Source organism: Panthera leo, chromosome B4, assembly GCF_018350215.1.
Source record: "Panthera leo isolate Ple1 chromosome B4, P.leo_Ple1_pat1.1, whole genome shotgun sequence".
NCBI classification, from domain to species: domain Eukaryota; kingdom Metazoa; phylum Chordata; class Mammalia; order Carnivora; family Felidae; genus Panthera; species Panthera leo.
In genome coordinates this window covers 60,593,276-60,619,590 of record NC_056685.1, presented here as the reverse complement: position 1 = coordinate 60,619,590, position 26,315 = coordinate 60,593,276, and the positions used below count along the sequence as shown (strand labels likewise).

The window sequence follows — 26,315 nt, the reverse complement described above, 5'->3', positions numbered from 1 at the left end:
TTACCCACCCTATATAAAGTAGCACGTCCTCACCCTCGATCCCTTTATCCACGCTTTATTTTCACATAACACCTGATATACTTTTTTAAGCTGCATTTTAAGTATATACACATATATTTGTTTATGGATAGTCTTCCACCATTAAAAGAGAGACTGCCCAAGAGTAGGGACTTTGTTCTTTTTACTACTGGATTGGAAAGGTGCAGGACAGGGCCTAACATATAATCATTTACCAGTCATGTGAGTGAATCTCTCATTTTCACTTTTAAGCATTTTTTTTGCTTCTGTTAGTTTTCCTCCCTTAAAGTACTAGAATTCTACCCAGGCTTTTAAGCAAAGATGGTTTTTATAAGTGAATACACTGTACTTACTGCAAATACTAAACAAATGTTAATCATCATTACAAGGGATTGCTATAGGGGTCACTGTGTTTAAATCCTAGAAAAAGCTGACACTCAAGTGAGTCCTAAAGTGAATCCCACCAAGATCCTCTGTGCACAGAGAAAGCAGCTGGGGATGAGCTGGGAGCAAAGGCAGAGCTTAGGGGAAGAAAGGGGAATGAGGTTTTGCCTAGAAGTCCTGGAATGAAACTGGTATTGTAAATGTAATTAAACCTGTTCTGTAGTCCATGAGACTGCATGGCACCACCTCACCCCAGCCACCTTCCACCCGCAGCAGTAAAAATATATTTTACACTTTCAAGTTCTAGACTTATTATAATAAACAAAGACGCATTTTTTAAGCAAATCAAACTTTAAGGGTGACTTTATTATCCCCTCCTCCCATTTTTATAATTGAATAAAGGAAATTGTAACTTTTCCCTGCAATGCAGGCAGGGTTTTTCCCCTCTCTGTAGTCATGACATTATATTTTTTGACCCAGGTGATCATTTTCATTCAATGGAGGGTGGGTGTAAAAACAAACAAACAAACAAACAAACAACATATCCCATGCTGGGATGATGCAAGTGTGTGAGCTTGCCTATTAGAATATTTTTTCTTTTTGCCTTACAGGCCAGTCTGATTGTGCACATCCAGTTCAGAGGATGCTAATATAAACCTTGCCTACCTCTCTCAGCCCATCTTTCTTACTCAGACAGTTTCCAAGCAGCTCTCTGATGGAGACACAGTCTTCAGTTTCCCGGACAAATTGCGCCACGGCCTTTGCTCCTGGCAGATGGCCCCTCACTGTCTCACTTTTGACACTGTCCAGGACAACTCCTCTGATGTCTTTGGGCTTTCCTGGCACACCAAAGATGATAAACAGGCCCAGGCAATCCTCTCCTATCAAGTTACAGAAATCTTCCAGCTTATCGAATCTACTTCTCTTCCTGGAAGGCTCCTCTGGCCCGGATTCTGGATGTGAGAAGTCGCAAGGCTTAGAAACCACAGGAGGAAGAGTAGACATCTGCAGGGTCTGCACTGCCAGCTGCAGCCTTATTTGCTTATCGGATCCCCAGAAGGTCCAAATCCAGTCTGCCCCAAACAGTACGGCTTGGTGCTTGGACATCTTGGTGGTGGTGAGCCACTCATCAACTCCCTTTTCTTGGCAGAAGGTGACAAAGTGGATTAAGAAGATCTCATTCAGAGTGTTTGAAGCTGGGCACAGGTTGCTCAGAGGATCTTCAAATCCAAGATAGTCCTTCAGTTTCTCAGCCGCATGGACTATCGCCTCGCTGACAACCTCACCGACGCTGAAAACCTCTGTGCCGTCTTTCAGAGCCAACTGTTGTGATGGTTTTTGCCCCATGTTCTCTGCAACCCATCAAGACTGCTTCCGAAGGTCACACGTGTGATCCTCATTCAGAGTGACTTCTTTTCCAGATTCAAAATCTTACAACGAAGTCACAGCTGTTAATGTGGGCCCAGTTTTCCGACTCCACATTTATGTGGGGTAGCTAAGCGTATCTACACACAACTAAGCAAACACGTTAGGTCTCCCTGTTTGCCAATGAGGCGTGTTGTATTCATATAGATTCCTGCTGGCTTATTAAGTGAGAGATAACCAACCTTCACCAAAAACATCTGTTCCTCTCTAGTTCTAGTCACTCAACTTTTAATATTTGGCAATCTCTTCCAAGACAGGTTTCCACTTTTCAGATTTTACTTAAATTAAAAATAGCATTCAGTTTTTTAAAGAACCATACACCTCCTTCCATACAACTAATGTCTTCAACTTTGCTGGTGAGTCCTTTCCCTTTGCTTTTCCGATAACCCCTCTGCCGTGATTCCTCACCCCCCGCAGCCCAGCAGCCTGTTTCCTTTCATACAGAAATTCCTCTGAGTCCTCAAATTTCTACCTGTTGATACATGCTATAAGCCTCACCTCAATAAACGTATGGGAGTTTGTGAATTATAAAGCATTTGTGTCACTGTTCTCTATACCAGAAATAAAGCCCCGTGGGTATTCTGAACAAAGGAAAATAAAATCACAGACAACAAAAATGAGGCAATCATCATTTGACTTTATTTCTTTTCATATGGTAATACCAGCAGTGTACAACATTTTGTAAATAAAATATATATCGTCAAAAAAATCTGAACTTTATCACATATCATCAGTTATGTTACACTGTCCTGAATAAAGAATATTTGGCATCTATAACAGTCTCCTGGTATTGTGTTAACCAGGTTTGGATAAGAAACTGTTTTTCAAATGGTGACAGATGTTTGCATTAAAATAAAACACTAATATGTAAGGAGTCCAATACAGTTACCAAATGACTAGTGGGGAGCAAAAGATTATTATTAGCATCAAATCATTTTAGTAATGAATAAACAGCAATTTAGTTTGACAGGCCCTTGTTGAAAAGCGTGATAACCTGCTAATAATAGCTTGCGAGATCACACCACCGACATTCAAACAGAATTTATAAGCACGTCCACTGGCGTATATGGAACTGCTCCCCCTGTGCCAGTTTGTGAAAACCTGTCTTTCCCAGGTTGGCTATTAGGAGAAGTGATGTAGTAGTGAACAAAACATAGAATAATTTTTCTAATACCCCTTAAAAAGTGATAAACACAGCTATTTCTTGATAAATGATATTTGGGCCCTGTGCGATCAACAATCATGAACTACATTTTCATATCGCAATACAGCCATTATAAAACTCATGTTGTAGCCTCAGAATTATGGAACCCTGGGACAAAATGTCCAAATATTCAGCTTCTTAAAAAAAAATCTCATTCATTGATAGCCTGAGAAATACACGTTTAATAACATAAGGTAGACTGTTAGTGTTTTGATGTAATGAACTATTTAGCAAAGAGGAAAATAAGAAGCTTTAATACTGTAAAGGTTTTTGTTTTGTTTTGGTTTCTTCAGAAATCATTTCTATGTCTACATTTTGGGGAACTCCTGAATGCATTCGAGTTAAGAGTATTTAAATGTCTCTTGAGTTCTTCCTTTGGAGGTAAAAGGATCCAAGATTAAGGTTGAACTTCTTAACTCTTTTTGTGATGTATCATCAAGGGAGGGGTATTTCAGATATACTAATTTGGTTGGAATGATCAACAGCATTACAATTCAGTTGTGGAGAAGGAAAGATCATCCCAACCCTTCCATGAAACCAGCTGGTCCATGAAAATTCTGATCGCTGTGTTAGCTTTTCACCATCTGCCTTATGTCACAAGATAAAAGTTCTATTTTCTATGTACTAAATATGTACACATATTTTAAAAAATATATAAAAAAGGACCACGGGAGGCAAGTGGAGGTGTGGCTGGCACTTAGTGGGCACACTGAATGCTTAAAGAAATTCCACCTATTGATTTTGAAAGCAGACGATGCTCTGCTTTGATGGCTGTGGTGCTGTCACACGGACGGACGCAGACGTGACAGAGTCATTCACAGACTGCTTCCTGCTTCCCACATCCTGCATACCGTGAAGGGGAATGGCAACACGACGGTAAAACACTCATATTAAATGCAATACTTTAAATATAATATATCACAGATTTGTACATTAAATAGAAGAAAAACGATTATCGTCTCATTCACCAGTGTCTCCTTTTTCATGGCATCTTCAGAACGGGCACATACCCCCTGCTTTCGGTTTCCACTTCCACATGAGAAGCTGGAATAATAGACAGTAAACAATCTGCTGCTTGTAATGTGTTCTGTGAGTGTTTGAGAAGGAAGGTGGAGAAAAGGCGAGGGGCTCCTGATGCTCATTTGAGGGCCGTGGTTTAAACGTTGGAGTCCTCGTCGGTGATGCTGGCACTGGGGGAACGGGCGGCGAAGTCTCTGAACATGTCGTCCTCCTTTAACATGTGCTGGGAAACAAGGAGATGAGGGTCACACACACTGGGAGCCATGAGCTCAAAACTACACATCCTCCATGAAACATGTAGTCCTTTGGGGTTATTTTTTTTTTTAATTTTTTTTTTTTTTAACATTTATTTAATTTTTGAGACAGAGAGAGACAGAACATGAATGGGGGAGGGTCAGAGAGAGAGGGAGACACAGAATCCAAAACAGACTCCAGGCTCTGAGCTGTCAGCACAGAGCCCGACGCGGGGCTCGAACTCACGTACCGCGAGATCATGACCTGAGCCGAAGTCGGCCGCTTAACGGACTGAGCCACCCAGGCGCCCCCTTTGGGGTTATTTTTAAACATATCTTGGAGAATTAACATTTTAAACTCGTTTTATAGACTTACCGTTAGATTGTTGATGCCTTCAGAGAACGCACCTATCTGTCTCACTGTCCCTTCTGAATCTTCCATCTGCAAAGAACATACCATAACATGACCTCCTCATTTGCACAATTTCAAAGAAAGCACAGCAAAGTGAGCAAAAGTCTAAGAATAACGTGAGTGACACTGAATGGGATGGGTGCAACAGAACACTTCTCTCTTTTTTTAAAATGTTTATTTATTTTGAGAGAAGAGAGAGGGAGGGAGGACAAGGGGGACAGAGAGAAGGAGGGAGGGAGAAGGGGGAGGGGCAGAGAAAGAAAGAGAGAGAGAGAGAGAGAGAGAGAGAGAGAGAGAGAGAATTCTAATCAGGCCCCATGCCCCCAGCGCAAAGCCCGATGTGGGGCTCAATCCTACCAACTGTGAGATCATGACCCGAGCAGAAATCAAGAGTCAGGGGCACCTGGGTGCCTCAGTCAGTTGAGTGTCTGACCTCAGCTCAGGTCATGATCTTGCGGTTCGTGAGTTCAAGCCCCATATTGGGCCGCTGCTGTCAGCTTGTCAGCTCAGAGCCCACTTCAGATCCTCTGTCCCCCTCCCTCTCTCTGCCCCTCCCCTGCTTGTGCTCTCCTAAAAATAAATAAATACTAAAAAACAAAGGAAGGAAGAAAGAAATCAAGAGTCAGATGCTTCACCGACCGAGCCACCCAGGTGCCCCACAACAGAACACTTCTGATGAAACCTCCTTTCGTTACTGTAACCAGACATTAAATACTAGATGAAACAAGACTACCACATATAGCGCAATGCTCTGATGTTGACAATGACACCAAAGGATTGGTGTTGAAAGGGTAGTATTCAAATCCATGACTTCATACTGAAAAGGCTAACAGCTGTGTATTTCTGACTTGATTTAACACACAGATTTCCTTAATACAGAGACGATATAACATAGGTGAATAGCTCAGGCTTTGGAGCTGGCCTGGCAAGTTGGAATCCCAGTTCTTCTAGCAGCTCTTCTATCTTGGGTAAGTTACTGCATCTGTGCCTCGGTTTCCTTCTCTCTAGAATGAGGATAACCATGCTGTGTAGGTTTTAGGGTCACCATGAAAGTTAATATATGTTATGTGTTCAGGAGAGTGCCTGAAACATAGTAAGCAATCTGGAAGTTGTTGACTATTACCTTATCATTATCTTTATTTTATGGTGTTTGAGGAAAAACTGATTAGTAGACATAGTGCACGAAGTTTCCATTTAGTGTTTCAATGCTGGAGGAATCGTATACAGTGTTGCATTTACCTGCTCTAACCGGTCTAACTCATCTTCATCATACAGGCGCATGTCCAAACCAGGTTTGAATCCTTTCTTGCATGTACTTCCTGATGCCTGTCCCAATTCCATTGGACAAACATATTCTTCCCCATCTTCCTGTTTCTTCTTTCTCAGATTCCCAAAATTGCTGAAGGTCAGTTTCTTTGGCTTTAAAAGAAGAGCAAACATACAGGGATTTCATAAAATTCATGTGGCAAAAGATCAATAACATGCGTAATTATGCATTCCAACTACAGAGAAAATCAGTCGGATGATTCCATTGGTGTAACAAACATAAAAGCATCCTGGGTGTATGATTGACGCACCCAAGTATGATAACTAATCCTTATTATGAAGCTCAGAAGACTAAGCTTGTTCTCCTCATTCATACCAATTAGCTGGGTAGTCACTGTGAAAAGTCAAAAATGCCAAGAGCCTTGGTTTTGATTAAACAGGACTTCATGCAATGAGATGTCTCAGAGATGAATCCAATTTTGCAAGGTTTTCTAAAATGAGCACAAGAAAATGGTCCTGACTTGTATTTTCTTTTCGGGGAAGCTATGATTATCGTAGATGCCTGTTATGCTTCCGTAACAGGATTGGTGGCTGTTAGAAGAATCCTCGCTCATTTGGAGACAGAACTTCCAGTGATACTTGGAAGAGAAATTCCATAAGCAGATGGTGATCAGGCTGATGCTGAGAATTTTCTTTTCATAATGTTTATTTTATTTATTTTGAGAGAGAGAGAGAGAGAGAGAGATGGAGAGAGGGAGTGCATGCAGGGGAGGGGCAGCGAAAGAGAGAGGGAGAGAAAGAACTCCAAGCAGGCGCCATGCTGTCAACGCAGAGCCCAAAGCAGGGCTCGATCTCACAGTTTGTGAGATCATGACCTGAGCAGAGATCAAGAGTCAGATGCCTAACCGACTGAGCCACCCAGGTGCCCCATGATACTGAGAATTTAGGTACCACAGAATCTCTTAGACGTTTCACATCCAGTACATCTTTTAAGGGAGAAAAGGAGCTGAAGAGAAAGCGTCAGGAAGGTAGAGGAGGTAATAAAAACAACAACAACAACAACAACAAAACATTATATGCATGTACATAAAGAACTTGGTACATATTTGTGGAGAAGCTGATAAACCCTATCTCCACATTAAGTTGGTTGAGATAACAGACACAGTAGAGTGCACAGAGAAATGATTTTTTTTTAATTTTTTAAAAAATCTTTATTTTTTGAGAGAGAGAGGCAAAGTGCAAGCGGGGGAGAGAGAGAGAGAGAGAGAGAGAGAGAGAGAGAGAGAGAGAGAGAGAGAGAGAGAGAGAGAGACACAGAATCTTAAGCAGGCTGAGCTGTCAGCACAGAGCCTGACATGGGGCTTGAACCCACAGACCATGAGATCATGACCTGAGCAGAAGTTGGACACTCAACCGACTAAGCCACCCAGGTGCCGCCCACTGAGAAATGATTTAAAAGAAGATAAAGTAATCTGAATTTGGTATGACCCATGAATCTGGGTCAATCTGGAAAGAGTCATTCTCTGCTGGTCTACCTTGAATCATTTCTTAAGTATCTTTTTCTAACTTTCAAGGTTGGCTAACTGTAAGCCAGATAAGCTGAATCTGTGAGAAGAAATCCTCCTCTTAGAATGGATTTATCCACAGAACTGCAATCGATAGTTGAGCCCAAGTTGCAAACTCTCTGTGTTCGCAATGTACTGACTGCATGCCAACATCATACTCTTCATTACTGTTAATGCTAATAAAATAAATGATTTGAGTAAAGAAGCCCCCAAAAAGAAACTTTCAAAAATGCATTTTCTTACTTACTCTTAAAAATGGATGCACTATCAGGGGCACCTGGGTGGTGCAGTCAGTTAAGCATCTGACTCATGATCTCAGCTCAGGTCGTAGTCTCACAGTTCGTGAGTTCAAGTCCTGCATCAGGCTCTGCACTGATGTTGGAGAGCCTGCTTGGGGTTCGGTCTCTACTTCTCTCTGACCCTCCCCCACTTGTGCTCTTTCTCTCTTTCTCAAAAGAAATAAACTTTAAAATAAAAATTAAAAAAAAAAATGACGGACTATCAATTCATCCACAAAACCTTACAAACCCCACAAAAATGCCTGACCCAGTTGGGTAAAAACTGAGAGCCCCCGCTTTAGTTTTTGCTTTAAGCAATTATTAGAAGGCACAAGCTCGGACCAACCTTCACTTTGGCAGTGGCTGTTAGAAGTACATAATCTGGTAACTCCATGGCATCACGCTTTTGGTGCTGGGCCTCAGCACCGATCAGAAGGTTGAAATGAGTGGCCAAATGTCTTCGCAAGAGGGTCTTACTTGGTGGGATATTCAATAACTGAGCCATTGTTTCTACATTAAAACGAGGTTCTAGAACCTAGAAGAAACATTAAGATTGTTTAAGGCACCACAAACCATGTACGTCTGCCCTGTGCTTTATAATTTGCAAAGCTCTTTCATTTAGTTATCACCAATGACCCCTCAACTACCCAGTGAGACAGACCGAGTATGAACCTCGATCTTCAAGCCACACACCTTTTCTTTATCTTGCCTAAGCTAGTGAGAAGTAGAGCTGGTCCTGACATCCAGGCAGTACCAAAGTTAGGGCTTCTAGCTCTCTGAAGTGGTCTCTGGGATGCCTTTGGAAGCCAGCTCCTTGCACAACACCAACGTGCAGAAATACAATCTGTACGTTTGTAGGTGTTTCAAAACATGATCATATGAGGACCAGTGGCCAGATGTTACCCAACATAAGAGACAATAAATGAGAAACAGGTTTAAATCTGGTCTAGAGTTATATGACATAAACAAAAACCATGGGAAAAAATGCTCAGAAAGTAAAGACTCACTAGAAATGGTACCAGAGGGTTCGGTTAGGTGACTCTAGGGTATGACAAGCAAACTGATAATATCCTACTCATGAGACTAATGGAAACTAAACGCTAAGAAGTCAATTTTTAAATTAGAAGAGAGTTTTACCATGAGCCCACCATGAACACCACTGCCTCTGAGATTGGGGGCATATTCTGCCAAGTCCACGGAGCGCAGCCACTCCATCACACGATGGTTGGTCCACTGCTGAACCTCTGACGGGGTGATGCTATTCTATGAGAACAAACACCAAGAGCTTCAGTCATTGACGATGGGATTCCAAACATTAAAACTTCAAATTTTTTCTAAAAAGTCTGCTGCAAAGAGCAGTTACTTGATGTCCCACTCAGTGTTTACAGAAAGAGTGAAAAGTTATTTACTGGTCTGAATTTTAAGGCATCCATGTCATGGTTTCAAGCTTTTTTACAAACTAATAAAGCAGTGCTTTAGGGAAAGCGAGTCTTTTTTTTTTTTTTTTTTTTTTTTTTTTTTAGTTTATTTATTTATTTTGGGGGGAGCAAGGGCAGAGAGAGAGGGAGACAGAGAGGGAGAGAGAGTACCAGGGAGGCTCCATGCTATCAGCACACAGCCCAACATGGGCCTCGAACTCCTGACCTGTGACATGATGACCTGAGCCGAAATCAAGAGTTGAAGAGTTGGACACCCAACCAACTGGGCCACTCAGGCGCCTCAAGAAAACCAAGTCTTTGTAGTGATATTTAACTCTGTGGCTTAAGGAAGCAGAAAAATACACCCAAGAAAAAGGAGGAAGGGTAATTAAACAATCTTTGTGTTTTAGTTACACAGGTGGAGCTGTCATGGGGGGAATGAAAGGAAGGTAGGAAAACAAGGCCCCAGAAGGTAATGAGGTTGGCTTGGAAGCTCTGTGGAAACCAAAAGCTTCTTCTGCAGACTCCACAAAGAAATGGGTGTTTGCTCTGCACACACACACACACACACACACACACACACACAGTCTCATGCATGGAAAGTGCAGGCTGTATAATAAATCTGAACCCCAGGTGCTACCTCATCAGATGGCCGCCTCCGCAGACAGTTTGGTTCAAAGTTATTGATCCTCAGGACCTGGATAGCCCTTTTGATACTGAGATGGTGCAGCACACTCACAACCTTCAAAGACAGTAAGTCATCCTGCAAAAAAGAACAAAAAGAGGAACTCGCTGAGCTCTAAGGGTCTTCTCAGGGAAATCTCAGAAAACCTGAGCAAAAGTAGAAAAGCCCCCTAACCAAAATGCCTCCAGGGCTTGTCAGTGTTTTCAAACCTTTTATTTAGTAACAAAACCTTTTTTCCTGTTCCAAACAAAATCCTCTCCAGGACCCCATTAAAAAGAAAACAAAAAAAATTAATGTTCCAACAGAAGCCAACTTCTACCTGTTTCTCTCTCTTCCAGACATTCTGAGATAGGACCATGGGACCCCACAGCTCTGAAGAACATTTTTGAAAAGCACCTGCTGGGTCACTGCAACAAGTGATCCTCTTTGAAGTGATGTGTTAAGAGCACATGATGTTCACTGACGATCACAGCTTGGTTTTCTGAGCTAAGGCACATCACCGTTTTAGGGAAAACCAGAGGAATGTCTCTGCTATACTATTCCCCCAGCCTCAAAAAATCTCTAGTTCTGGATTATTATGCTTTAACTAGCAGACGCTGTGAATAATTTTGGAAACTTTATGCTGATCAATGCAAAGGTTTTGGTGAGAGTTAAAAAGAAGTTGTAAGTAGCCACATATAGCACCACCAGTTCCTTGAAAGGGTACCTTTTGCCAGTCTGTGGTTACTGGGAATGTTTCAAACATACCAATCACACCAAAACAAATTACTTCAGAAGGTGATGTGGAGGGCAGTGTCAAGATAAGCACCAGTCTACTTCCAAACACACCCAGAAAATAAAACAAGAATAACATCCATTTTAGGCACACCTTACTGATAGCATGCTTCTTGGGGGGGGGGGGGGGGGTGGAAGGGGAGGCAGATCTATTACAGAAATAGTTTTTAAATAAAAATATTAGACAATCAGCTAAAATTCTTAAGGCTACTAACTGAGCAAACATTTTTTCCCTGAAAATTTTCTGGATAAATTTCTTAAAGGCAATGCCTTATGGTAAGTTAGAAAGGGCATTTCACATATTTTAATCTAAGAGTGAGACACTCATTCAAAACATTCCCAGGTGGGCTATTTTCAACTAATTAAAGTACCAGATTAAAAAAAATTTAAATGCATAATGATTGAAATGTAAATACAAGGCTAATTATTCTAGCTTAAGGGATTTTATTTTATTTTTTTTTTAATTTTTTTTTAACATTTATTTATTTTTGAGACAGAGAGAGACACAGCATGAACGGGGGAGGGTCAGAGAGAGGGAGACACAGAATCTGAAACAGGCTCCAGGCTCTGAGCTGTCAGCACAGAGCCCGACGCGGGGCCCGAACTCACGGACCGCGAGATCATGACCTGAGCCGAAGTCGGCCGCTCAACCGACTGAGCCACCCAGGCACCCCAGCTTAAGGGATTTTAAAAGTAGGGGCTATTTTCTTTTAAATCAAACCAGACTTTTTTTAGATTTAAAAAGAGCTTTCATTTTTAAGTAATTTTAGATTTACCGAAGAGTTATCAAAGCAGAGCAAAGTCCCATATACCCTTCGTTCAGCTTCCCCTTACGTTAACAACTTATATAACCATGACATAGTCATCAAAACGAAGGAGTTAACATAGATTATAAAAAATGGTAACTAAACTGCAGACTTCATTCAGATTTCACCAGTTTTTCCACTACGTCCTTTCTCCGTTCCAGGATCCAACCCAGGGTACCACATTAAAAACAGACTTTTTGTGACTTAGAACTCCTGGGGTCAAATTTTCTAAGATAATATATTCTTTTATAGCCACAAAAGTTATATGCACTTCCTTTGTGATTTGAAGCCTGAATCTGCTCGCATTCCTGCAGGAACAAACCTATACCTAGACGGGCAGGCAAGAATTTACTAAATTTGTTTTAGGCTGAGCATTAAGAGCAGGAATCTGGAAAAAGCTTAGGTTCAAATGCTCTGTGACTTTCTACCACTTTCTAGCTGTGGAAAGCTCGCTAAGTTACTCAATTTCTCAGTTCTTTCACTCCCTCGTCTAAAAACTGGGGACAAGAAGAGTGCTAACTCAAGTTCTGCTGAGACTTGAGTATTAATATGAGTATAGTGCTTGCAAGAGAGTGCCTGGAACACAGTAAATGTTCAATGTACCACATGTTGGGTGTTATTTCAAGCAGGTATACGTTACGTGCCCACCAAGGTACAGACTTGGGTTCAATGACACAGAAGAAAACAAAGCCCATCAGATGAACCTCAAATTTGATCCTGAAAAAATTGGTGTTTGAAAATTTCAACTTATTTAAAGAAGATACTATGGTAGATGGTTCCAGAGCCCAGCTGACAAAAGGCCCTTTAAATAAAAGCATCTAATGTAATAGTACACTAATAGTCCTATGGAATCTAGAATAGGTTCTCCTGGAATCTGTCTCTCCCCACTGTTGTAAAGTAGGGACAAGTCCTTCCACCTCTTGGATGGAAGGCTAAAAATAAGAAACAATAATGAAGGAATCAGAGGTGGTCTACCTCACCCTACTTCTTCTTTATCCTGTAACTCCTGCCCTAGTCAAATGGAGCTGAAGTGGGAAAGGAAGCAAGTTTCAGGTAATAGTCTCAAAAGTGGAAGGGAGGAGAGAAGACAAGCCTCTGTAAATGTCAGGTCAGAAGGACGGTCTCTTCTGAGTGGATACTGCATATAGGAATGTGTAACTCAGAAATTGCCAGGGCTTCAAAACTCTACATTCTAGTTTTTAAACATCTTTATTACATATAATTCACATACTAGAACATTTATGCAAAGTGTGCACCTCAATTGTACATTGTTGAATATATATAAAATCAACTTTCTGGACAGCTTAGTTATTTTTTTAAAGTTTATTTATTTATTTTGAGAGAGAGAGAGAGAGAGAGAGAGAGAGGGAGAGAGAGAGAGGATATAGAGAATACCAAGCAGGCTCTGTGTTGTCAGCACAGAGCCCAACATGGTGCTTGATCTCGCAAACCGTGAGATCATGACCTGAGCAAAAATCCAGAGTTGGACACTTAACTGACTGAGCCACCCAGGTTCCCCATGGACAGCTTAGTTTAGATTAGGTTTCACATAGCTTAAATCAGAGTTTCAAATTTCCCAGTGGTGTTGCAATCATCAAATCCTACAACTTCAACTTAACAGAAAATATTACTGCTCTTCTTAAGTTAAGGCAACACCTTCAAATCCTGGTGGAATCATTTTGAAAACAATGTATTTTACTCACTCTATTTCTGTGTTTCTTAGAGAAAAACAATTTTACCTCTCCCCACCTCCAAAAAAAACCTGGGAGTAAATCACTTACAACAGTCATGTAATGGAGCATTCGACCATCTACTCGTCCTTCGTCAAACTGCGTCTTGTACTGGGGGAGACCAATATCATCCAACCATCCTAAAGGAGAGAAATCAGTGTTGTTAGTGAGGCACAGAACACCTGTATTTATGATTAAAAAGAAAAAGCAGCTTTACTTTTTCATTCATTCGTTTGTTCGTTCATTCATTCATTCATTCATTCATAAATGAAAGAACCCTCTTACGAGTGACCCAGTTGAAATCCAGCTTTCCGTGATTGGTTTCTTCTTCGGATCCCAGGGCTTGCAGTGCCAGCTGGAGTTTCTTTCGATGAAGTGAATGCTTAATTCCAAGTTCCTGAAATAATAAACAGAAACACCAGCTTTACAATTCTGTCAATATGGGCTGGATACCACTGGCAAAAAATGCAAATTCTCCCCAAGGGAAGCTAGTGTTAAAGAGTCAACAATCACATTAAATCAGTGTACTAACTCAGGCTAGTGAGATGTTGCTGAACAAAAGCCCTCTGGAAAGCCAAGACCACTGCAATTAGTTTAGTGGCAGGCTATACTCTCTACTAGGCTCCTTCCTTCGTAAGACTGGGATTATAGCACACAAAAGAAAAATTCTACTGTTTTTGAACTAAATGTTAAATAATCAGGAAGAAATGTTAAATAATTAGACATAAGATGTAAGGCTCCTTTTCTTTCCCCCTTAATGTAAAGCTGAATTGCATACGTTACATTGAGAAGTGGGGCCCATGCTAAGCCACAGAATGATTTTGAGAAATATGAGCTTAAGGTTTATTATTATGTCTATACAACTATTTCTCGTTAAAATGCCCAGTGGCTTACATTAAAACAGTGGCTTACATGTTTCATAAGGAACCATTAAGACCAGGTACTTCTTGTTAAGTCCATGAAATAAAGAAAAAAAAAGAGTGTGAAGCAGAAAACATAAATGTTTTCAAGAGTACTGACTGGCTCCACCCACTCCCCTTTCTAGAAATCCTACATTCATAGTCTCCTTCTCAGTATCCATTGTCTAAACAAACAGAGAAGTAGTCACCTTCTCTAGATCTTGTTGAGAAGCCTGCAAAAGTGTTTGGCCAGATGCAATCCAATGCTTTCCAGAATTCAGGTAGGACCCCAAGCCTTGTTCCACAAGCCAATTGCAAACTTGTTCCTTGGTCCATTTGGCAAATGGCATGTCCAAGTCACTGTAGGAAAAGGAACAACTGCATGAAAAACAATTCAGAGGCCAACCCTGTGACTTATCATCAAGACTGAACAACTATATATCGAATTGACATGGGAATTCCCTGGTGGTACCCATTTGACCATGGAAAGTTTCCGGACATATTTGGAGGAGGAAATGGCACTGGAGTTAAAAGTTACCTCATAAGACCATGGTTTTTATTTCAAATGTAACTACAAAAGATTCAATATGATTGCGTAAGAACACGTCATATGGAAGAAAACCAAGTTGAAAGAACAAGTCAAGTCACTGTGCTAGTTTCAATCAATGTTGCTTGAAGACTGAATTCCAAAACAGAAAACACTAGGTTAGACTGAAAGAAATCAAGTCTAACTTGAATTAACTTTAGCAGAATTATGGTTTCTCTCCAGGTGGTAACCAATGGGAAGAGAGCAATATGCCATCACTGAGTATAGAAAAATGTAAAGAACGACAAAAGAAAAATGTAATCAAAGCAAAGTTCTGGGTTTTTTGGTTTTTTACTTTGACACATAGTGTGTTCCTCTTTGAAAAAAAAAATGTGTAAATAAACAAGGCTTTTTTTTTTTTTCTTTTAAAGCACAAGGAAGTCCTCTACTGTGTACAAAGAGAACATATGGCAAACGAGACTCCAGTGTTTGAAGAAAGCCAGAGTTTCCTCCTTGATGAAACTTGTGTCCAGTCTTCTGCGTGAGTGGGAGGGACCATGTTTAAAGGGTTTCTAGCCCATTATCACATTCAAAAGATTTAGTATCAATGATTTGTACTAGATGTTTGCCAACCCCACCCTCTTTATTCTTAGTAGGTCAGTGTAGTAATCTCAAACCGGCCCTAAATTGGGATAAGAGTGAAGGAAAAGTTCACAGAGTCTTAACAGAGAAAACATCACAAGGTCCTGATAAATTTAGTAATTCTGATAGAATTTACATCTTTAGGTGCTTTCACAGAATCCACTAGTCATTAATGTTGCTTGAACAGTTACCATTTGCCAGATACTTAATGCATATAAACTCAATTGCCTTTTGGGGAATGTACTAATTAACACCATGGAAACAAGGGCACAGAGCATGGAAGTAGTTGCTCAAGGTGACCCAGGAAGTGGTAAGGAAGTGGTATAGTGGTATAGGAAGTGGTAAGGCCAGAAACCAGATCCAAACAGTCTGTGTTTGGATGTTATCCCACTATGCTATCCCATCTGTCCAGAGTTGTGCTTTAGAGTACTTACACTAATTATTTTCTCTGTCAAATTTAAGTCCAAAAATCATTCCAACCGAGACGTTGCTGACACTTTAGCTCTGGTCCCTCCCCTAGTTCACAGAGCCCCCCATCTTCTGCATGATTTTCACCAACCAATGCCAAATGGCACTGCCCTATAAAGATGATGGACCCTTTCGCTAGGCACAACAGTAAGCAATGGATTCCACCATCCAACCCAGGGACAATACTAACATCGCAGGTGTTCACGGCCATGACACTTAAGTAGACATGTAAAAAGTGCATTCATTCGGCTGTTCTCACCTGTTAGACTGTCCCAAATCTCGAGACCAACCCAGTCGCGGCCCTGCGGTTGCCCTTGTTCCTCCTCTTTTGAATTCAGGCTCAGACATGTCATCTGGATTGAATGTAGTTGACTGACTTCTCCTAAGTCTGAACAGAAGACACAATACCACGTTGCCTTGTATGAGACCTGATGAGACCTTAGACTTTAATCAGAACATTGCTTATGTATGGTCGGAACTGATACTTGGATTTCAACGTTAACTGAGACCCAGTGAGTTAATGAATTCCAGATCACAATCTTCCTTCCATAAAGGGAACACAAAAGACTTAAAGTTTCACACTTCTTTCCTGCCAATTTTCCATTTACTCCTACATTTGGGCAACATATAATACAAAGCCCACTCCATTTGTGTGCTCTGTTACTTACTTTCCAAAGAGTTTCATGATACCTCTGGATTTCTTTTTGGAATCTGGCGACGGCGGAGATATCTGGAAGGGACTACTTCCCGGCGCATCTTTTGGCCGGGAAGATACACCAGCAAGATCTAGGTGCTCAGCTGTCTCCTTCTCTGTTTCAGCTATTCCAAGAACAGAATACAAACTCAATGAGCTTTAAGTATGGAATGAATGTGACTAAATGTTATTAACCTTTTTTGGTTTTAGCAATTGCTATACATTCTTCTTCTGTTGTTCTTTCATCGGTGATTTACAAATAGCACCCTACAAATACTAAAAATGGAACACAGATGTATGTTTTGCTCTGTTGGCTGTTCTGCATAAATTAACAGTATGTAGAATATTTTGTATGATATTGTGTATAGATTAACTTACAAGTGATAGCCTCTTTGAGATTCAAAGGTATGAGAGGATTGTAATAATCTTTCCTCGAGTGATTGAATTAATAATGAAATCATTCTCCATCTTCGCAAAGCACTTGGTACTGTGGACTTCCTCCTATATTCTTCAACATCACCATCTCCTTCACCTTCTTGTTACGACACTCTCCCAAATCTGCCATCTGATAGTTTCTTCTTTGCTGTAGCACCTGTTTTCTCTACCTCTTTCACCCCAAGATTCTGCTCTACGTCCCCTCAGTAGGATCTCTAGACAAGCTCACCCACTCCACGCTCAGCACTAAATGATGGCTTCCCTCATATATAAGCTGCTGGTATCAAAACCTGTGGACCTAATCTCTCTCCCCAGGCTCAGTATATGAACATCTATGGATACTCCCAATTTGGTGTGCCAGGGACATCTTGAACTCAACAAACCATGCAATTTTCCTGAGTTTTCTCTTAAATTTGCTTTTTAAATATTTCCTTAATACTAATTAATATTCTCCCTCTTACTCCAGTTCAAACTCTTTGTCATAGTGTTTTCACTCCCTCCTCTCCTTTGCCATTTACATCAAATCTCAGTTACCAATTTCCATCAATTCTTTTTGCAAGAGATGTATTCCTATTTATCTCTTGTTATGTGCTGAGAAAAGAATGAACTGATAGGCATAAATTTTTCTTTAGATATAAAATCAGTGCCTGTTGATTCTGCCTTGAAAGAATAACATCCAAATTTGCTACTCCTCAGTTTCTGAGCATTAACTAGCTTAATTCATTCAGCTGTCCCTTCATGGATGATTCCACACTAGCAAACACAAGGGGTACTGTTTCCTCAATGTGAGACTGTATGCTTTTTCAGGAAAGTAAAAATTGTACACAAATCACAGGAACGATGTTTCAGCAAGATAAAAAGTTGCAGAGATTGACTTTTCTATGAAGCACAGCTGTGATTATAGGTTATAATAAGCAGTACTCGGCTCTTAGCATTGACAATTTATTTCTTCTGAGAAAGATGCAAAAAAATTTGAAAATAGTTGTCTGGATTTTATCCCATGTTTATCCTAGAAAAGTAAGACTACAAAGAGAGAGGTTACCTTTACTGACCCACATGAAGAGGCATGTGGGTACCCACGCAAGATAATAAAACCAAAATCCAAAGGAGCCTTTGAAACCCTAAAGCCATCATGGGTACTGGCATGCCTGAAAATGTTGCCTAACTCACCCTCATTTAAGAAGCATCCTATTCTTATTTTTTGTCTTGAGGATGCTTTTTCCCTACTGAGCCTCCCCTCTCCTTAAATCACTTTGGGGGTGACTCCTCGGATATCACATAGAGCTCCTTTGGGTGTCACTAAACGTCACTTCCATCTTCAAAGCAATCAATGTCGGAATGATGTCCCCCGAATGAAGTAAATCTGAGATGACCATTTTCTACAGACTTCTCTATTTGGTTGAAAACATTTCTCTCTGGGGATAACGTAAACATGGAGAAGAAGGTACTGCTGGGACCTGGGAGTTAGTGTGAGACAGTGTGCACTCGAAGGGTGAAAAGGCTGGAATTTATGATGCAGGATAGTCCTGCCCTGGACTCCGAGGGGTGCTGTGTGCACTTCCAGGTCCCCCCAGAGCCCCTCGCGAGGTGTCATTAGCATGGGTTAAAACAGCATTTAGGCTTGGAAGCATAGGCTCTACAGAGAGTCCCAATTTTCAGCAGGAGGTGGACGGAACTCTCTGGAGTAAAGGACTACATTTCCTGATTGCTGCCAGCTCGCTTTCTAGAGATCACAGATGCCCAGGGCAAGGATTAGCTCAGTTTGGAGGACAGCACTGGCAAAGGCTGGCATGCAGGGGTACGATACCTAAGGTGGGTGCACTGGCACTTCGTTTACGATCTTCAGATATCCCAACAACGCACACAATCACACGCAGCCCAATGGAGAGAACACAGGAGAATGACAAAATGAAACACGGATCAAACTCCTACTCACAAAATACACACAGTGGGAGGAAAGGCAAGCACCACACTGTGCTTCCAACGTTGCAGACTCCATTAGCAGTTTCAATATGGGGTTAATCTACCCACTTTCAAAACAGATGAGAAGCTGTTTACAATGAAGTCAGAGGGCATCAGGGTTTTTGGTCTTTCCTCTACGTTTATGCTCCAACAAGGAGAGCAGGGTGACAGCCTACCCAGAACTATCTTTACCACTGAATTCAACCCATGGAAGCCTTTTTTTTTTTTTCCTAACTTTTCCCCCAAGTCATTCACCTTCATTTCTGAGAAAGAGAAAAACACACAAATAGATGAACAAGGGAAGAGATCGATCTTTTCCTCATTCTGAAAGAATTAAAGCAAAGGCATTTTGGCCACACATACCCAAGTTGGGGGCACTTGCTGTCCTCTTGTTACTTTTTATTTTAAAAAAGCCACGCCCAAAGGAAGATCTGGCTTTTCGAGTGCCAAAGGGGTTGTCATCCATGGAGGCCTCATGTCCTGGAGCTTTTGGAGGGAGGCTTCCAAATGGGCTGCTTTCTGCTGGAGTTTTATCCTGAGAGAAGTAATAATAAATGTAACACACCACTAACTTGCATAATTATTAGCACATGCCGGGTGCAACACCTGATATGTTACATATTTGACTTTATTTTGAAGAATGATGGAACTAACAGATTGATTACAAATATTATAAGTTTAAAAGGTCAATGCTGAAAGCTACTTAAGAAAACAACAGCTATGGCAGCAACAAAAACATGGTCATCACTCACGTGCTTAGGACTTGAAATATTTAAGGTATAGAAATCCTAAAATTTGGAGGCGCCTAAGTGGTTCAGTCAGTTGAGTGTCTGACATTGGCTTAGATCATGACCTCACAATTCGTGAGTTCGAGCCTCTGTGCTAACCGCGTGGAGCCTGGAGCCTGCTTCGAGTTCTGTGTCTCCCTCTCTCTCTGCCCTTTCCTGCTCGCGCATGCACGCTCTCTCCCCCTCTCTCTCAAAAATGAATAAACATTTTAAAAAATTTAAAAAAAAGCCAACACTGTAAAAAAAATTCTCAATTTTTATTTGCCTCATTCCCCTCAAGGACATGGAAATAAGATACTACATAACCAGAACACCAGGTTTCTTATTTTTCTAACAATTATGACACATATTTGGCTATAACACAGTTCAGTCTTTGTAATATAACTGCATCAGTAGAAGCCCAATATAATATAATCACTCTACAAAGCAGGCATTAACCCCACTTCTACACCAGCAGTATAAAGAGATTCTACTCTAGTTATTTTAAATATTCTCAAAGAATTAATAATAAAATGAAGACACAATCAGTGACTGTTAAATATTAAAAAAAATTTTAATGTTTATTTATTTCTGAGAGAGAGAGAGAGAGAGAGAGAGACAGAGAGAGAGAGAGAGAGAGAGAGAGAGAGAGACAGAGCATGAGTGGGGGAGGGGCAGAGAGAGAGGGAGACACAGAATCTGAAACAGGCTCCAGGCTCTGAGCTGTCAGCAGAGCCTGATGTGGGGCTCGAACTCACAAACCGTGAGATCATGACCTGAGCTGAAGTCGGTCGCTCAACCGACTGAGCCACCCAGGTGCCCCTCTTCTCAAAGAATTAATAATAAAATGAAGACACCATCAGTGACTGTTAAATATTTTTTTTAAGTGGTGTTCTGGAATATATTCATATCTTGCCTGCAAGTTACCAAACACGGATGACTAATTTTCAAAGACTATGCAGATATACTTAACATCAAAACTAAACTTGCTATAATTAAATTTTTCTTCCTTGATTTAGAAGCCACTTGGGCTGTCCACAATATTTCAAGGTATTTATGAAGAAGTGTAATTAAGTTATACTTGTATTATTTTTTTAATTTATTTTGAGAGAGAGTTCATGTGAATGGGGCAGGCAGAGAGAGAGAAACAGAGACAGTGTGAGTGGGGGAGGGGCAGAGAGAGAATCTCAAGCAGGTTCCATGTTGTCAGTGCAGAGCCTGACATGGGGCTTGATCCCAGGAACTGTGAGATCATGACCTGAGCTGAAACTAAGAGTCAGATACTTAACCAACTGAGCCTGTTTAGTAATTTAACTATTTAAAAAAAAAAAAAAATTTTTTTTTCACATTTATTTTTGAGAGATAGAGACAGAACACGAGTGGGGGAGGGGCATAGAGAGAAGGAGACACAGAATCCAAAGGAGGCTCCAGGCTCCGAGCTGACAGAACAGAGCCCGACACGGGGCTCAAACTCACAAACTGTGAGATCATGACCTGAGCCAAAGTCGGACGCTTAACTGTCTGAGCCACCTAAGCGCCCCATAATCTAACTATTAAGTTATACTTTAAGTACTGTTTATTTTTGGGGCACCTGGGTGGCTCAGTCAGTCAAGCATCTGACTCTCAGTTTTGGCTCACATCATGATCTCACGGTTTTGTGAGTTTAAGCCCCACATTTGGCTCTGTGCTGACAGTGCGGAGCCTGCTTGGGATCCCCTCTCTCCCTCTCCCTCCCTTCCTCTCTCTCTCTCTCTCTCTCGCTCTCGCTCTCGCTCTCGCTCTCTCTCCCTCCCTCCCTCCTCCCTTCCTCCCCTACTCACGCTGTCTTTCAAAATAAATAAACTTAAAAATTTTTAAATAAAAAAATTACTGTTTATTTTTTAGCTTTCTGGTTATTTGAATTTGCAGTTACAGAAATATGATCTATTATATTGTTGTAGTATTATCCAAACAAAGATGCTTTTGTTTGCATGTTTCCATTTCTCTAAAATCTCTTGCCCTCTGTTTCTTTTATTGCAGAGGTGGAGAAAGGGGAGAGGGGACACAGGCTTTAAGGTGGTGATTTTATTCTACATATCTACTGCTCATCGTAACTACAAGTTTGTAGGTGCTACAGTTCAGTGATTCTGTTATCTGTGTCATTACTGATGTCAAAATCACTTAATAATTTATTGAACTGGAAAGACAAAAAGGACAGAGAATGACTGTAATCACAGCTGTAGAGACTGTCTGTGCCTCATCAATGATACCTACAGTATGGCTCAAGGCATTAAGAGCCAACAGTCAAGAGAGTGCACTTGGAAGTAGCCTCTCTACCCTTTACAAAGTTGATGATTAAAAATCAGAGGAAAGAAGAACCAGAGCCCCTGTTGATAATGTCTTTAAAAAACAAAAAACAAAAACCAAACCAACAAAAAAAACCCCACCAAAATGTTTGCTGTAAACAGACAGTGGCTATAGTAAATGAATGGCTGGTCTAAGACTGGTGATCTAAGAAGGACTTTTTGTGAGGTCTAAGGAAGTCAAAGTATGACCATTAAGAACATCAACAGCCTGATTTGAGTGTTTGGGGTTTTTTGGTTTGTTTTTTTACAACAGTTTGTTGAGGTGAAATATAAAAAGTAACTACTCTGAATCGAACAGTTCGATGGCATTTAGTACAATCACAGTGTTGTGTAACCATTACCCACCTAGTTCCACAGCATTTCCATCATTCTCAATAAAACCCCTTACCCATTAAGCAGCTTTCCTTCCTCTCTCTCCATCTCTGGCAACCACCAATCTGTGTTCTGTCTCTATGGGTTTATCTATTCTGGATATTTCACATAAGTGGAATCATTTCATGTGTGATCTTTTGTGTCTGGCTTCTTTCATTTAACATGTTTTAGAGATTCTAAGTTTTGGTTTTTTGGAGGCATTTAAGCAATCACAGGTATTAGAAGTCTCAAACATATTTGTATTATAATCTAGACATAAAAATTACCTCTGAAGGCTTCTGGACAGACTCTGTATCCTGTTCAAAACAACAACAGTATTTTAAGGTTGTTACAGGAATCCCTTATATGTTGAGAATGTGTCACATACAATTCCATAAATTAAATTTACATCTACTTCAAAGCTATACAATTTCAGTTTCATTTATTTTCAGTAATGGTTTATTAAAGTCTTCATTTTTTTGTTTTATATACTACTTTCAATCCTTCATATTCATATTTCTTAATATTCACCATTAACAGTGATATCTAATAATTTTTCATTAGAGAAACTACAAGCTCTTCTTAAAAGAGTTTTATCTGCAAAATGGAAAATATGAAGAACCCTGAAGATTTTCTTCTCAGGGTAACCAAGAGAAAAAAAACAACAACAACAAACAAACAGAACCAACCCCATCTGATGACTCTTTCTTCAGATTGCCCAGGCTGCTGGACTTTTGCAGACTCGAAGTTCTAAAAATAACAATAATAGTAATAAGGATTGATAATAAGTGCCTCTGGTGCCACTGTTTCTAAGTAGAATATCTTGGAAAGAAACTAAAATTGTGTGTGGGTTGAATCCTGGTAATAAAAGAAACTCTGGATTCAGGCAGTCACTTATGTGCTTAACTAAATTATAACATTTCGTTCTTTTAAAAGCGAGGTGGTTAACTGTCCTGCCAATAACTCTAAATGTCCTGCACATGGTAGGATAGCTGGAAAAACATGTAGGACTATCCCTGTGATGTCAATATTTGAAAGTGAAACAGTGTTTTCCATGGACTAGTGGTACATCCTTTGCCTGTATACATTTACACCAGAAACTTTTAAAATACTCACATACTATTTATATATAATCCTTGTAATTAAAATAAAGGACCAAAGCATTACAATTCAGTTCACAAAGGAATCAATTTTCTGAATCTGACAAAGCACTTCATTTTATAGTTATGATCAAGGCATAATAGAAAAATCCCCATTGCTGCCCACAGTAATTTATTTGCTATCCTAGTAAAGGCAAAGTGACCCTGTAAACATCCAGAGACTTTCACATAAGTAGCATTCAATTATATTGAGCTGGTCTTGCTCAGATTTTGAAGGCAGGAATATGTGACCAGCTTAAAAAAGAGATAGAAAAAAGCAACATCTTTCCTCTAAGAGGCAAAATAATATAAACATACAAAGAACCTTTTAAAAGGCAATTCTCAGGGCACCTGGATGGCTCAGTCGGTTAAGCATCCGACTTCGGCTCAGGTCACGATCCTGTGGTTCATGGGTTCAAGCCCTGCGTCAGGCTTTGTGCTGACAGCTCAGAGCCTGGAGCCTGCTTCGGATTCTGTGTCTCCCTCTCTGTCTCTCTGCCCTCCCCTGCTCGTGCTCTCTCTCTCAAAAATAAAGACAAAAAAAAAATAAAAAAAATTGGGAGCACCTGGGTGGCTCAGTTGGTTAAGCATCTGACTTCAGCGCAGGTCATGATTTTGCGGTTCGTGGGTTTGAACCCCGCATCAGGCTCTGTGCTGACAGCTCAGAGCCTGGATCCTGCTTCAAATTCTGTGTCTCCCTCTCTCTCTGCCCCTCCCCCACTTGCACTCTGTCTCTCTCTCTCAAAAATAAATAAACATAAAAAAAATTAAAAGGCAATTCTCATATATTTACATGTAAGTAAGTTGCTAGAAGTGCTGACTACCATGGGAATGCAAGCTGGTGCAGCCACTCTGGAAAACAGTATGGAGGTTCTTCAAAAAACTAAAAATAGAACTACCCTATGATCCAGCAATTGCACTACTAGACATTTATCCACGGGATACAGGTGTGCTGTTTCTGAGGGACACATGCACCCCAATGTTTATAGCAGCACTATTGACAATAGCCAAAGTATGGAAAGAGCCCAAATGTCCATCAATGGATGAATGGATAAAGAAGATGTGGTATATATATACAATGGAGTATTACTCGGCAATCAAAAAGAATGAAATCTTGCCATTTGCAGCTACGTGGATGGAACTGGAGGGTATTATGCTAAGTGAAATTAGTCAGAGAAAGACAAAAATCATATGACTTCACTCATATGAGGATGTTAAGAGACAAAACAGATTCACATAAGGGAAGGGAAACAAAAATAATATAAAAACAGGGAGGGGGACAAAACAGAAGAGACTCATAAATATGGAGGACAAACTGAGGGTTACAGGAGGCACTGTCAGAGGGGGGATGGGCTAAGTGGGTAAGGGGCACTAAGGAATCTTCTCCTGAAATCATTGTTGCACTATATGCTAACTAATTTGGATGTAAATTAAAAAAAATTAAAAAGAAAATTAAAAAAAAAAAAAGAAAGAAAAAGAAGTGTTGACTACCAAATAAACAAAAGAATAAAATAAACAAAAGAAAAGATCTCATCTTTGAGTACTGCTCTGAACATATATTTTCCTAATTTAATCCAGACTTTTACTTGGATAAACACAGATGTTGGGTTGGTTTACTACACTGAAAGTGCGAAAAACCATTGTAGCCTTTCCAGCCATCACACCATCCTCTGTGACTCTTTTCTGCTAGAGTCAAACTGCAAGTCAGTGCAAACCTCAAATTCAAAGCACTGAACTTCACGTGAAAGCTGATGAAGGAAGGTTAAAGATGGGCAAAAACCTGGCATGAGATAATGGTCAACGAGCAAGTATTTCTTTGTTAACTTACAAACCTCACCTGCACCCTCATCCAACCACTACACCTGCATTAATGTATTCAGGCCTCAGAGTCATTTGCTTTTAATTTTGGTTATTGTTAGTGTAATAGAAGCTTCCTCTCTGCCAGGTCTCAAGTGACATTTTTTTACATTCAATAATATGACTTACGAAAAACTATCAGAAGGCTGGGTTTCAACAGCAGCACCAAGGATTATTTTTCCATCACTAAAATGTAAAAAAAAAAAAAAAAAAAAAAAAGAAAAAAAAAAGAATTTAGCCACTGTAAGAGTAAAAGAGCATACATATTCTAAGTGAACACAATTGTCAAAAACAAAAAACTGTGCGAGGGAATATATTTCACTCTCTTTACAAATACTCCATTATATTTTCTTTTATTTGGTCTAATTGTAAGACTAAGTAATTGAGAATATGCTCCCTCAAAATTCTACTTGCTGATGGAGAAACTAGGGTATCCCTGTCCTGAATCCTTCCCAGCCATCCTACAGGCAGCCTCAGGCACATGACTGTCACTATGGACCTGGCAACACTTGTTGACGGCCACCTATGGCCTAGACATAAAGCCCAAAGGCCCTAAAATCCCTCTCTAACCTGACCACCATACCTCCCCTGACTCCTCTCTTGTGACTCCTTGCTTCCACACCTTTTATTTCAATAATACAGAACTGATTTCAAGTCCCTTGGCCCATGCCTTCCTGTTTATTGCCCCTGTGAAAAATTATGTTTGTAAATGAATGCAGCGCATCCTTGTCTTTGCTTGACCTACTCTGTTGAACATTTATATTGCAATGTCAGAACATAAATGACATACTTCTCTTCAAACGAAGTCTCTGGTTGAGGCAATTTTGCTTTTTCGGAAATTTCCAAGCCCTTAGATGCTGGCAATAATGAAGGGACCGAAACTTGCAAGATACCGGTGTGGAACTGTAATGTAATTACAAAAAGGCCAAAAATCAATCCATCAAACAAAACATAAGTCACAAAAAAAAAAAAGAAGTAAGACAATTACACGGTCTATCGATAAAATTTCATA

The 26,315-nt window shown here is 40.3% G+C and overlaps 2 protein-coding genes across 10 annotated transcripts in view; both read right to left on the bottom strand.

Annotated features, from left to right (window-relative positions):
• Nucleotides 1–1,038: 1,038 nt before the first annotated feature.
• REP15 (RAB15 effector protein) lies at nucleotides 1,039–1,749 on the bottom strand. Its single transcript, XM_042946154.1, has one exon. It carries the CDS (start codon nucleotides 1,747–1,749, stop codon nucleotides 1,039–1,041), a length of 711 nt encoding a protein of 236 aa, XP_042802088.1.
• A 695-nt stretch (nucleotides 1,750–2,444) lies between these two features.
• Nucleotides 2,445–26,315, bottom strand: part of PPFIBP1 (PPFIA binding protein 1) — a 174,241-nt gene continuing 150,370 nt past the window's right edge. For 6 of the 9 annotated variants that reach the window (XM_042946140.1, XM_042946141.1, XM_042946147.1 and 3 more), the window contains 17 exons: nucleotides 26,094–26,206; nucleotides 25,433–25,489; nucleotides 22,997–23,057; nucleotides 22,595–22,624; nucleotides 19,208–19,379; nucleotides 18,690–18,722; nucleotides 16,422–16,572; nucleotides 16,013–16,141; nucleotides 14,327–14,477; nucleotides 13,504–13,615; nucleotides 13,270–13,358; nucleotides 9,864–9,986; nucleotides 8,943–9,068; nucleotides 8,152–8,340; nucleotides 5,936–6,115; nucleotides 4,661–4,726; nucleotides 2,445–4,274 (listed from right to left, as the gene is read on the bottom strand). In XM_042946140.1, coding sequence (XP_042802074.1) covers nucleotides 4,188–4,274; nucleotides 4,661–4,726; nucleotides 5,936–6,115; nucleotides 8,152–8,340; nucleotides 8,943–9,068; nucleotides 9,864–9,986; nucleotides 13,270–13,358; nucleotides 13,504–13,615; nucleotides 14,327–14,477; nucleotides 16,013–16,141; nucleotides 16,422–16,572; nucleotides 18,690–18,722; nucleotides 19,208–19,379; nucleotides 22,595–22,624; nucleotides 22,997–23,057; nucleotides 25,433–25,489; nucleotides 26,094–26,206 — 1,869 coding nt within the window. In that variant the 3' untranslated portion in view covers nucleotides 2,445–4,187. The remainder of the gene's footprint in view (nucleotides 4,275–4,660; nucleotides 4,727–5,935; nucleotides 6,116–8,151; nucleotides 8,341–8,942; nucleotides 9,069–9,863; nucleotides 9,987–13,269; nucleotides 13,359–13,503; nucleotides 13,616–14,326; nucleotides 14,478–16,012; nucleotides 16,142–16,421; nucleotides 16,573–18,689; nucleotides 18,723–19,207; nucleotides 19,380–22,594; nucleotides 22,625–22,996; nucleotides 23,058–25,432; nucleotides 25,490–26,093; nucleotides 26,207–26,315) is intronic. The other 3 variants (XM_042946145.1, XM_042946146.1, XM_042946144.1) reach the window with 2 other exon arrangements.

Excerpts from the sequence above, each read along its gene's own strand:
- REP15 (XM_042946154.1), bottom strand. The coding sequence starts at position 1,749 with ATGGGGCAAAAACCATCACAACAGTTGGCTCTGAAAGACGGCACAGAG.